The sequence below is a fragment of the Phaenicophaeus curvirostris genome, chromosome 1, assembly GCF_032191515.1.
Source record: "Phaenicophaeus curvirostris isolate KB17595 chromosome 1, BPBGC_Pcur_1.0, whole genome shotgun sequence".
Classification (NCBI taxonomy): Eukaryota; Metazoa; Chordata; class Aves; order Cuculiformes; family Cuculidae; genus Phaenicophaeus; species Phaenicophaeus curvirostris.
This window is the reverse complement of record NC_091392.1, coordinates 74,085,624-74,098,700: the sequence shown is the minus strand read 5'-3', so window position 1 is coordinate 74,098,700 and position 13,077 is coordinate 74,085,624. Positions and strand designations below refer to the sequence as shown.

Here is a 13,077-nt window from a genome sequence, read left to right as displayed (position 1 = left end):
ACCCTGATGGGTCAGGTGGACTTGCTATGCAGCCTTACAGATGTTAGTGCTGGTTTTAAGCAAAGAGGGTGACGTAGGGGCAACAGCAAATACAGAGCAAGCAATAGGTAAGGGCAAGATAACTTGTTTTAGCATCATTATCACTTTGGGTTGCTTCAGAGTTCTTTTCACTTTGAGTAGATAGACACTTAAGATTGCTGCTCATTTGAATTCAGCTTAATCAAGTTGAAAGAAACTACAGAACAGAAATAAATGATAAACTATTGACTTAAAGGGCAAGGTTGGAGGAACACTACAGAAGATGACCAAATGGAGTGGCAATGATTTACTTCTAAGATCTTAGGAGGTTCAGGAGTCGTGTCTTAGTGTTTGTGAATAAGGTGCAAACAAAGAAAAGAACTATTAGGATAAAACCAGGGATAAAGCAACTCTAACTATTTATCTGTTTCCTTATCTCTGCCTCTTTGAATACACAGAGATGATAAATGTAGAATAAGCCCTTGAAAGAAAGTCTGATTTTTAATGCTGTTAAGACTAATAATGCTGAAGAGCACAGTCCAGAAAAAAACCTACCCTATTTTCTACAGATGCAAGCTTCCAGTTTATTGTTGAGTTAATTGATGGCTACTGAGTCAGTAAAAATTATTTATTTCCTTTCTCAAAATACACACCTTTCTGTTGCTTTAATACATTCAAAGAACCAGTGATATAGAAGAAACCCCATACTGCATACATGTTAAAGCGGTCAAGTAATATATGGAAATTGAGAACTTTGAAAGTATATTATGAGAAAATTTGAGTCATTGACCATATAGCATTAAGGACTTCTAATTCTAAATTTTGTGTGGCTTGGTCTGGAAGGATTTCCCCAAATTCTTTCTAACTTGAATACAGACTAGCATTTCTTTGTCTCTTATTTTAAGCTTTGTGTCTGTTGTGTTAAGATCTTTTTATACTCAGAGTTCCATATTGTGCCTTATTGTTTTTTTGGTATAAAACAACTGTATTTGTCGTCACAGTCTGTAGAGTCAATACATCATGTGCATGGTCTAGGATCAGGGGATCAAGGTTTTATCTGCAGCATGACTTCTATTATGTAAAATACCTTATGCTTACAAGAACTCAACTTTAATGGAAACCAATTAGAGTAAGAGAAGTCAAATTAGTAAGGTTCTTGTTATTGTATTTGAGATTTTGTATAAATAGTGCAGTTAGTAAAATCGGAGAGTACCTAAAACAGTAAAAGCAGTTAGCAGATATTATACCTGAATAGGAAAATTCCATTTCAGGTTTGAGATTTTTATTTTTATAATGCCTTATAATTCTCATTGGATTAAGACAGGAGCTCTCACAGAATGCCATGGACTTAGCACAAAACCAGTTTCTGCTGTCTTGTAGACTAGCTTTTCAATTCAAGAAACTTCAAGATTGGCATTCAGTAATGTAAATACACCCCTATGTAAATTCTACATTTAATAACAGCCTTTAAGTTTTACACAAGTCATAAATCTAAAATCTTGCATATAAAGATTTTGTGGTTTTGTGAACTTTCAGCTAGTTTACTTGTTGGACTTCCTTTTTTACAGGCAGTTAATAGGTCTCTCACAGATTTTTAAAGTCTGTCTTGCTGTAAGTTTTTTCAATACTATTGTGAACTTTAAAATATTCAGTTTTTAAAAAACAACTGACTAGGGGATTTGCCATGCTTCTAAATGTTAGACTAAATGTGAAGACAAATTTTTTTTGCAGTTACAAAAATATCTACCGCGAACTGGAGCAGAATATAAAAACAGCAGATGCTGTTGAAGATTTGCGGTGGTTCAGAGCTAATCAAGGTCCAGGGATGTCAATGAATTGGCCTCAGTTTGAGGTAAGATCAGGCTACTTTAAAACTCAGATGTGTTCTGTCTATTTTTTCTCTTTTTTGCCTTCTGTTGTATTCCTTTCTGGTGTAACAAATTCAGGATTCCAGCAGTGGATTTTTTTGTTTTTACAAGTCATAGTAGTTTTCTTTCTTGATTTCCGTTGGACTGTCCTCAATCCCCAGCTTTTGGAGGTGGTTATATTGTGCACCTATTTAAAGAGAAAAGGAAAAAATATCTACAGCGATTTTTTTTTTCTTAAGCTAAAGTCATTACTCAAGTAACGAGTAAGCCATGGTTTAGCTGATACATCCCTGACACATGTATGTGTTTTACTTCTTCCTTTTGATGTGAGACTTCAATTTGAATCTCCTTACTGATAGTAGGTTATGATGATGTAGGCAGCAACGACTTTGAAAACACTTCAACTAAGCACTTCAATCAGTCCTGAAAATTGGTATTTATAAGTCTTAAGTATTTTTTCAACACTGTTGTATTTTAAAACTTCCACTTTTAAGCAGCTGGTAGTTTTTTCATTGCTAAATGAAAGAAAGATTCTTTCAAATTCTTCAAAAGAAAGGAATTTTTTTAAGTAGTGTTCTGCTAATGTGGCCTGTAAGAAACGAGCACCAAAATGTGTATCAGTGCAGATCATACTACCAGAGTATCAAATTCTTGGAATTGAGATGGGTATTTTCTCACCAGAATCATGGGTTTAGTTGAAATAATTTCAAGGCATTAAATTGGTGGGGTGGGAACATTAGTTCTGGAGTGTTCACTGTTCCCTTAATTAACCATAAGGGAAAATATCACCTGATTTTAAAATATTGCATAATTCTACATTAGGTTTGAAGAAGAAAAGTCATAATAGTACTGCAGAATTTCTTTGCCTGAAATGCTGAACTTCTGTGTGTGGAAATTACCATCCTTTTTAATAAACGTTATAACTAACAGATGCAATATTGTTACTTTTTTTCTAATTAAGTTTTTTCTCATTTACATGCTACAAGGATGAGGTAAGTAAAAAAAAGAAGTCATGATCAAATGAGTATGAAATTACATTATAATCTGCAAATATGCTTAGGTCAGTGGTCTTTTAGCTATGGTAACTGAGAAATCCAATATGTGTTTGTACAAATATAAAATAATGAGGTATTTCTGAAAAGTTGGCCAGAAATCACTTGCCTGACTCTTAGATGTATAAACCAGCAGTAATAGCAACTTGCAAAATCTGCTTTTCCTGTTGAAAATACTTTTCTCAAATGCTTATCTCTTGTATAGCAAAACTATTTCCTGCCTTTTTTTACTTTTAAGGCTTCCAAAATTAAGCATGTCACAGCACAAGATACATGCTCGCATCCAGTTTGTTCTCTGTTGGTTTCTCTTCTTCATTAGTATGCAGCTTCATTTGACTTGATAGGTAGAAGTTGCATTTAGGTCTCATCATGCCTGTCCATCTGCCTTCTGAAACATCTGAATGGTTCAAAACATCAAGGAGGGGATACTTTACAAATGACATTATGAGTCTTGTCAACAGTTATGTTGATTTGAACCTTAACTTTTATGGATCACTATTAAGGACAGTAAGTTTCACTAAATGGAGAGAGAAGTACCTTAAGGACTCAAATCTTAGGGGCAAAACAAGTGATATACAATGAGTTTAAAAATGAGCTGCTCTTGGAGCATTTATTGAGAAGTAAGCCCTGTCTTAAATTAGATTATAATACACTTCTTAATTAGATGTTAATTAGTTGAAATAGCAAGCTCTCTAGGTACAACTTTTAAAGAGCTCTACTGGCCAACTCCTTTGATTTCTGCAGTTGTCTGTCAGACATCTGGTATTTTAAGTCTTTTCAAGAATTGAGAACACTAAGCAGGGAAGAAGTACAGGTAACCTTCGGGTTTTGCAAGTAGCAATGCAAATGGATATCTGTGCTAGGATGGGAACTAGGTGAGAACTATAGCAGAAACATTTAGAGTAACTTACCTTTTTAATAATTCTTTGTTCTGCTGTATGTGTAGATGTATGTTCTATAACTCAGTCTGAAAATTATATGCGGTAATTGTTCAATTTAATTTCTCAATCATATTTTGTGTTCATTGAAAGGAGTGGTCTGCAGATCTGAATCGTACTCTCAGTAGAAGAGAAAAGAAGAAGGCTTCTGATGGAGTGACTCTGACTGGTATTAATCAGACAGGAGATCAAGTTTCGCAGCCTAACAAACATAGCAGGTATTTTTTTTTCATGCCTAAAAAGACTAATTGGAAAGGATTGTTATCTTCAAGTATGCTAAGCTCTATGGGATCAAAAAGTCACTGTCCAACCAAATGTTAATTATCTGTGAGCATTTTTAGTGACATTTTTCTGCAGTTCACAAAATATTTTGGGAATTATTCTCCATTTCACATTTCTTTCCACTGAGAATTAAACCAAACTTCACTGAACTTTCTGCAGCTAATCTAGTAGCTAGTCTGTTGCTATCTTCCCATATCTAGAAATGACAATTATACTTGGAAATCTTAGGTTGCAAAACTTCTGGATGTGATTAGTATAAAACATCAGCTGCTTTAGAAAATAGTTAAACTAGCTAGAAAAATTGCACTGCCTGTTATTGCAGGCAGTAAGAGAGAGAAATTATGGTCCATGAAGGATATTTTAATTCTGGAGGAATTTCTCTTATGTGAGACGTTCTGAACTTCCTTGGGTCTTTCACTACACATTACAGGTTATTGTTTGGTGGTTGCTGGGTTTTTTTGGCTGGAGAAGGGGTCTGCTAAGAAACTGCTTAGTGGGACACCAATGACAGTGTTCTACTCTGAACAGACAGGGTCACCATAATGCTCTTTCTTTTCCAAATTAGCAGTCTTAGTGTCCAGAGTAACACAGTGCAGTCAGTACAATCAAGTTACAATCCCTTTGAAGATGAAGAAGAAACTGGGAGTACTGTCAGTGAAAAGGAGGACAATAAGATCAAAAAGTTGGTGAAATGTTGTTTTCTAATTGTTTGCACACTTGCACTTTCTCTATCCAGGGTTTTCTATTTTTGGTTTCTATAACACTGTGCTGGTCAGTGCATGAAGTCCTTTTAAGTGGTTATGTAAGCAACGCTAATGTAACTCGTCTTTCCTAACAGATGCCATATCTGTTGCTTTGATCTTTGGCTGAAATTCCTGGGGTTGTTGGCAGTTCCTGTCAGAACTGCTGTTGCTTTTTTTCCTTCCTTTAGCAGCCCTATCAAGTGTTAAAGCTGACGGGTTTTTCTAGTGAAACTGCTTCTGGAGCTTTTCTGTGTGTTATCACTAAATAAATCTGCTTTTAAGATTGCTTTCATTTTATTTAGGACCTTCTCAAACAGCTGCCTGTTACTTCAGTATACACACTGAGGATGTCATACTACTCTTAAATGGCATGTGCATGCTCACCAGTGAATTTCTCTTTAAATGATGTTGCAGTTTAAAAAAGTTTCTTATATTGGTGAATTGCAACTTACAAAAAGTGTTGAAAGCTACTGTAGAGGTGCACTGAAATTTGGGAGGAAAGCTCTGCAAAGCAATTTAAATTTCTTAGTCCTAAACAAGATAATTCCTCTCATCTACTGCCTGCCTGCCTTTTACCTTTTCTAGAGTAAACAAACCTACGGGTTATATAGATTTCTTGATAGAGAAGGTTTTGCAGTTTGTAGAAAGGTTGTCTTTAACTTTTTTCTTTTGCCATTTTCTAACTTTGTAAATGTACTGCAAGAATGCCTTTTTTTTTTTCTCGTATGAGACATTGTCAGCTAAAGATAGGTGAGAAGATACCAGTAATAAAGGCTCACAACTGGGTCTTAAAGTGGAGTTTAAGCTTAATTAAGGGAACTGGTGTCTTAGTGGTATTTCTAGTTTTCTATTTTTAAGAGCAGAAAAGAATAATTTAAAAATTGTTTCCAGTGTTAGCAGCTATGAAAAAAACCAAAGCTACCCTACAGACTGGTCTGATGAAGAGTCCAACAATCCCTTCTCTTCCACTGATGCAAATGGAGACACCAATCCATTTGATGAAGACACCTCTCCTGCGATGGAGGTGAGAGTACGTGCACTCTATGACTATGAGGGCCAAGAGCAAGATGAACTCAGCTTTAAAGCTGGTAAGTTTACAGCATTTACTTAAAATACCTATCAAAAGGAGAAAGGGGAGGGAGTTATGTTCAGCTTTTACTTTCTGAAGTCACCTGTTCCACTGAGTGTGCAACTTCACTCACCAGATCATATTTAACCCTCACCCTTCCTGGTAGTGCTTCTTAGTATTCCCTTTTTGGAAGCACTGATTTCTAATCTGTTTGGAATGTGCTGGGATGCATCTGTTCAGGATATTCCTTTCTTACCATCTCATGTTAAACAAAACGAGCTGTGGAACTGAAAATCCTATCTCCTCCTTTTCTTAGTTGGTGACAGTAACAGCTGCTGCTTTTAGCTGTCTAGAAATGCCAGCCCTACAAAGTTGTTTCTTTAATGGAAAAGTCTACAGCAGCTAAATCTTAAAAAAATATCTAATCAACTAATATTTTTTTTCTGTTTAAAATGGAAAAATTACATTTTTGGCTTCTGGCTTCCTACAATGCCAACTTTTTAATTTTGAAAACTTGGCCATGACAGATATTTTCTTTTACTTTCTCTTTCCACACCCTTAAGTGTATGTTAAGGACAGTAACTTCTTTACTTCGTGGTTTTTTTGGTCTTGCCTTATATTAGGGTACACTTACTGTACACCTCCCTTCTTAGGATGTTGTATTTCCCTGAAGCCATAGTCCTGTTCTTTTCTTTTTCTTAACTCATTGCTGTTGGAGTTGAGAGAACAGAATAGAAGCAACTGACAGGAGAGACCCTTGCCACGATATGGTTCCACACATACGAAGTTGGAAGTTGGCCTAAGGGTATGATGGCTGCACGCCACACATGCTGCTGCCTCCAGTTTGTCCGGGCTAGTTCTGCCAGCCGAGTGCCTGGGCTTCCTACTCGGCTCCAGAAGTAGAGACTTCCAGTTTTCTGTAGTCTGGCCAGCTCGGTGGCAGCACCCTCTAGTGATGCAGGGTGAAATCTACACCCTGCCCCTTCCTTTCGAACTCTTATTTCTTCCAGTTGTTCTACTGCCTTGTCCAGAATTGCACATGAAATATTTACCAACCAGGAATTCCAGAACAAGATTGCATGAGTAGTTTAGCGAAAGTAAACAGAACTTCAGTTTGTGAAAGTGAGATGGGCAATCTCGTTGATCTTGTCTCTTTCCCTGTTTGCCTGTCATTTACTCCCTTCTCCCATAGTGACTGAGTTAGTTGTAGAGGAAAAACAGGACTTGAAGTCATGAAAGATTGAGAAAACTTTTGGTTCTACTTCCCTTTCAGCTGGCGTTCATGAGAAGTGTGCTTGTGGGACTTAGATGGATGTTGCAGCTTAAAGTTAATATAGTAAAAAAATTCAATGGTGTAGCTAATTGGTGAACTGCTAGACTTCCGTTCTGCATGTGGAGAAAGGTGATGTTCAGATGCAGTTTGTTTGTTAAACCAAAAGCCACACAATTCAGGTGGTTGTGCTCCCACCTTTTGCTCACCTGCCTCTTCTTTTCAGTAGTGACTCTCCCTGTGTCTATACTCCTCTTCTTTGTTGGGAAGTATTGTAGGCTTCCAGAGGGGAAGAATGGGTTGATTTGTCCATTAACTTTGGTGAATTGTGTCCTGACTGACGGATAGTAGTAACAGCCCATCTGGAGCTTTCTCTGGAATGCACCGCAGCTACAATTATTCTTCATTCTGTGGACTTTAACTGGTCCGTTTTTCTCAGCAGGGGATAGAAGCATACTAATTTTATTGAAATATATGTATTACGCCTGTCAAGCAACAGGGTGGCATTCCGAAGGTTTAAGTTAATGAGCCTTTCAGTGGCAAAACTATGCAGAGTTTACAGACACAGATGTAATGGTTAAATACTTAGGTGTTCTGTGTGTCAGTACCAGATGTGTGACTTCAGATTAAACTATTTGAACCAAGTGGTTCTTAGCCTGAGGTGTGTAGAAATGGAGTATAGTATGGGAACTGTAAGAGATGTGTGCAGGCTTAACTTAAAAATAGCTTAATACTTGTGGAGGAAAAACATTAAAGTACATTTTAACACCAAACTAGATGAGTGTATCAATTGTAGAAGAGAGATCACATACTGGACTATGAATTCCCTTACAGAAGCTGAGTTACAGAATGGCTACTGTCAAACTTGCTTAGGTTTGAGGCAAAAATATTGGTGTGACTGGGTTTACAAGGAACATGCAAAATAAGGAAAAAAAATGCATCAGGTCATGGAGGAGCTTCTGTCTTCCTATGTAGGCTATGCCTAGACTCCTAAGCAGCTGTCAGCAGAGGATTAATGTATTTTAGGAATCTGTTTAAATGTACAGAGATATTCAGATGAGATTTCCTTAGATATTCAAGGAATTTGCGTGCAAAGCTTTTCTTATCACTTCTAGGTACATATGCTCTGCATAGGGTCCATTATGTACTTTAATACACAAAACTCCTTTTTTTATTATTGGAGTACTTTATACATCTGTTGTTTTTTCTTGGCAACTGTGGGAGGCTTCCAAAGAGGAGGAATAACTTTGTTTATTCATATCTTATGAGCGGTTTTATAATCATGTAACAGGATGGGGCACAACCATCTACCATATGTCTAGCTCACCCTATTGTGCCTCTGCCATGGCTGGGAGTAAATATCTACAGTAAATGTAGACCATACAATGTTGTCAAAATGCATTATTGTAGACACTATCACAGCTGTTAGAGACTGTTTTTGTTGTAAAAGTTGTGCAGTTATTAGTTATCTGGTAAGCCTACAAACTATAGGAGATGAGGCTTTAACCTTTTTTAGGTAACAGTGCAGCTATAGTAGGTATATATCCTAGAAGATTTAATATGAAGCTTGTCCATTTCTACCAAGGAATTGATAATCCCTAGGTTAGGTTTTGTTCTCCAAAGTGATAGCTAGATTGTATGTTTATAGCCATTTGGGACTGTGTTAAGTGGTTAATATCTTAATCCTGATTGCCTGTTGCTAACTAAAATGAAACCAATCAGTTTTATCTTGGGAAATAATTTGACACAACTAAGTTGTACATGAGGAAATAATTGTTATTTGGCCTTTTTTACCTGGCTGAGGTGGACATGCATTTGCTTATGTACAGCATCTCAGAGGCTGCAGACTCTCTCTCTGATGCTAGAGTATTTTCTGTGAATATAAAAGATTAGATGTGAAAGATAGTTAAAATGAGGTTATGTTATAGTTCATGAACGTCTAAATGGATAATCAATGTCAGCTTTTGCTGTGTAAGTTAGCAAGCAAATTCTTAGTTATTTTTCCTAGAGCTATACCATCAGCTACCAGCAGTATAAAGCTAGAGGAATAAAAGGGAAAGTTAAATCCCAGTCCTTATTTCTTAAAAAGATGAGGAAAGTAGAAAGAGATGGAACAAAGTGTAATGTATAGGTTCTTTGTAATTTTTCTGCATCACAGCTTAGTAGTGGTGTACTGAAAAGCTGCAAGTATAATCCAAGAGAATTTTACTGCTGTGTGTTAACATTCGTAGCGTTTCTTCCTTATGTTCCATGAACTCTTAGAGAATATATTGACAGGAAGCCTAATGAAACATTTATTTCACTTGCACTAGCATTTTGTTGAAGAAGGCCAAAAATGTAGAATTATCCTGCTTGTTTAGAGGCAGTTGTACTATCCACAACTATTTCTGTTCAAACCCTTTTGATATAAGGGAGTCTTTGATCTTACAGTGAAATAACACTATTTAAAGTGGATTAAAAAAATGAGACAACCTCTTTGAAATGCCATCAATGTAATATTTTAGTTTCCAAGTAGCTTGCTTCTTCCTGTTATCTTGAAATTGGGGACCTTTCATCCCGTATTTTAAATCTGGAAGTGGTATTCTTAGTGCCAAAAGCATGGAGAGCAAAGAGGGGAGGCTTTCTACTGGGGCCTGGGGTGGGCAGGACAAGAAAAGCAGACACATAATAACTGTCCTGTTATCTTTCTGTTGTTACTTAAATGGTTACAGCTTGTTAATGATGTTCCTTCTTCTTGCAGGAGATGAGTTAACTAAAATGGAGAATGAAGATGAGCAGGGTTGGTGCAAAGGACGTCTGGACAATGGACAAGTCGGCTTGTACCCAGCAAACTATGTAGAACCAATCCAGTGACAAAAGCCAAAGTTAATACAGAAGTGTTACAAAAGCTCTGTCTGCCTGTACAATATATATTTAAAGCACGAGGAAGCTGAATGGTGTATAGAATGTATATATTTTAATGAAAAGTTGAGAGCTTGAAACTGAAATCAAGGTGATTTAAAGACAGAAGTTTGAAGTAATAATTTGACGTTGTTTTCACAACTTGTGCACAATGCAAATGAAAGGGGTTAGGTTAAAAAAAATAGTATGATAGGAAAAATATTTTTTAAGCTTTTTCTTTCCACGTGGTCTGTTATTGCAACTCCTAAACACTTTTGCATTTTCTAGGCTTGTGCCTCATCCTACCCTAGGTATGTGGCTTACACTCACTTTTGTTTAATCAGTTATTTTAAGTGACCTTCAGTAACTTGCAACTTGAATTTTAAAGATTATTATAGTTAATTTTCTATTTGTTCTTAGCAATGTCTGAAAGATACAGTATTTTTTTATTTAAATGCTATGTAGTTAAGCACCTTTTGTATGCTTGGATGTATCAATTAATACTTAAATTATGACATAGATTTAGTCACCAGTTGAATGAATGAAAACTCTTTCCATGTTGTAGTAATCTTTCTATATTGTCAGCATGGCTTGAAGTTGTACAACAAATACTGTATTTAATAAATATCTGTTACAGAAGGTTATTTGTAGCAGAGCTATCTGCAGGTGCCATGGGTTGGGATTCTATTATGAATGTTGCGTACATGGTTTGACACTTAAACTGAGAGTTTTCTGTCTAGATCTTAAATGGCACTCAAAAGAAAGATAAATTATGCATAAGCCCCAGAATAGTAGCTATTTCCAGCAAGCATTTGCAGGGAAAAAAATATAATCCCCTTCAAACTGCTAATGATTTTTAGGTGATTTGAAATGTTAATTCTGTGAAGACTAATTTTTTGAACAGAGAAGACTGTAAAATAGACTAAATGCTTTTTATTAAGAGCCTATCTATGTTGTGTATATGTACATATAATTTGATATTTCAAAATTTAAAGAGCATGGCTATTAGTTATCAAGCCTTTTGATGTCAATAAGATTTTAGACTGTTTTAAGAGTTTAAATTATAGGTGTATTTAAATCTGCTTTCCTGCCATATTCATTACTGTACCATAAACAAAGTATTCTGTGATTAGATTTTCAGAAGTACAGTAAATACACTAACATGCTCAAAATCAGTATTTGTGGATAAATTTGTGGGTCAAAATATAAACTAGCTTTAGTTTTTACATGGATTATTGTAGCAGAACACTGTAAAATCTACGTTTGTTTGCAGTTGCAACTCAGTCATCTGTAATCCAGTCAAACAGTATGCATTTGTGACATTTAAAACTCGGTCATAAAGTTACAGCAGATTTGTGTTTTGAAAAACCCCTGAGTATCAGGTAAGTAGATACGCTATGTTAGGAAGCTACACTTTAATGAAGCTAACAAATTTATAGAACACTGTTGGTAGTCTTGGACTTTATCGTTTGCTTTTTGAGCTTATAGGTATATTTAGTCATCATTTTCAGTGAATCAAAATGTGCAAGCTTAGAAAGTGAATGTATGTATGTGTCTGTCAAGGAAAACTTAACTTAATTGTTCATCTTCAAGATGGTTACTGAAATTGTCAGGAATTACTGATTTGGGTCTCTGTATTGTAAAATATTTTAGAAAACAATAAAATCTGTTAATCTCCTAAATACACAGAATGCATCTCTTACTATTTCAGTGTATGTGAAAATAGTCTTATGAAGCAAATAATCTGCGTTTCATTGCAATTCAAGGTGACATTGTCTAAAAGAGCCATAAAGAAGAATATGACATCTGTGATGTTTTGCTGTTAACAAAAAAAGGGAAGATGCACTGCATAGGGGCTCTTGGCAAGGCATTCCAGCAAAGTGTTTATGAAAGAAGAGAAGACCATGTCTTTTACGGGTATGCAAAACCTACTGTGATGCTGCTTTCTGTGGTGTAGTTGTCTGATACGGGTCAGATATTTTTTTATATCTGAAGTTCTTTTGTCTTTTTTGAGTGTTTTCTCATTGACTGGCGGTGACTACTTTAGCAGTTTTTGTGATGGCTAGCTGAATCTTTTATCTCATTTCCCTCACTAATACGGCATGTTTTAATCATGCCGGATGTCCAAGTTTAGTGAAGTCACCATAGAATCCAAGTGAAAGGGACCAAGGGAGGCCTCTAGTCCAGTCTCCTATTTAAAGCGCAGTCTGCAGTCAGTCCAGGTTGCTCAGGCCTTTGAGCTAGTCTGGAAAACTTCCAAAGACTGATTTCATAACCTCTTTGTTCAAACTGTTACAATTCTTAATTATGCTTTCCCCTCCCCTCCATTTTATTTGCAGTTAGAACCTGCTTTATTGCAATTTATGACCATTGTGTGTCATTCTGCTGTGCTTGGATGAAGCCTGGCTCTGTCACTTTGATAGCCTCCCTGTAGGAACCAGAAGGCTGCTGTTGGGGCCCCTAAACTAATCTCTTCTTTGGGCTGAACAAGCCCCATTCCCTCAGCCTTTCTGCACAAGGCAAGTGCTCCATCCCCGTGATGTCCCTCTACTGCACTTGCTCAAGTTTATCAGCATGGATGGGGACGTTGTCCAAAACTGGACAGACTCTTCTGTTATTGTGAGCAGTAGAAGCTAATGGTAAACTTGGCAAACAATTAGAAAACAAAATATTTTTAAGAAGTTACTTGCTAACAATCAAGTATTAACAAGATGCCATTTTAAGTGCTTGAAACTCTCATTTCAATGAGAACCTTGGGAAACAAACTTAGATTTGGTCAATGAAAACGACTAATTTTGTCCTCATTTTGGATGGACAGTTGTTTACCTTGCACAGTGAATATAGTTGAGAATTTTCCCTTAAGAACATGGAACTTCCCTCACTATCAAGTATCTAGAGTTTGAATATACTCACCATAGCCAAACTTGGAATGAGACTGCAAGGGACTTCTAGAGGCT

At 36.3% G+C, this 13,077-nt stretch overlaps 1 protein-coding gene across 4 annotated transcripts in view; it reads left to right on the top strand.

Annotated features, from left to right (window-relative positions):
- PACSIN2 (protein kinase C and casein kinase substrate in neurons 2) overlaps nt 1–11,811 on the top strand; it is a 58,381-nt gene extending 46,570 nt beyond the window's left edge. For 2 of the 4 annotated variants that reach the window (XM_069864385.1, XM_069864379.1), the window contains exons 7-11: nt 1,750–1,870; nt 3,970–4,094; nt 4,724–4,840; nt 5,793–5,989; nt 9,981–11,811. In XM_069864385.1, the coding sequence (XP_069720486.1) occupies nt 1,750–1,870; nt 3,970–4,094; nt 4,724–4,840; nt 5,793–5,989; nt 9,981–10,093 (673 nt within the window). In that variant the 3' untranslated portion in view covers nt 10,094–11,811. The remainder of the gene's footprint in view (nt 1–1,749; nt 1,871–3,969; nt 4,095–4,723; nt 4,841–5,792; nt 5,990–9,980) is intronic. The other 2 variants (XM_069864393.1, XM_069864401.1) reach the window with 2 other exon arrangements.
- Nucleotides 11,812–13,077: the final 1,266 nt, after the last annotated feature.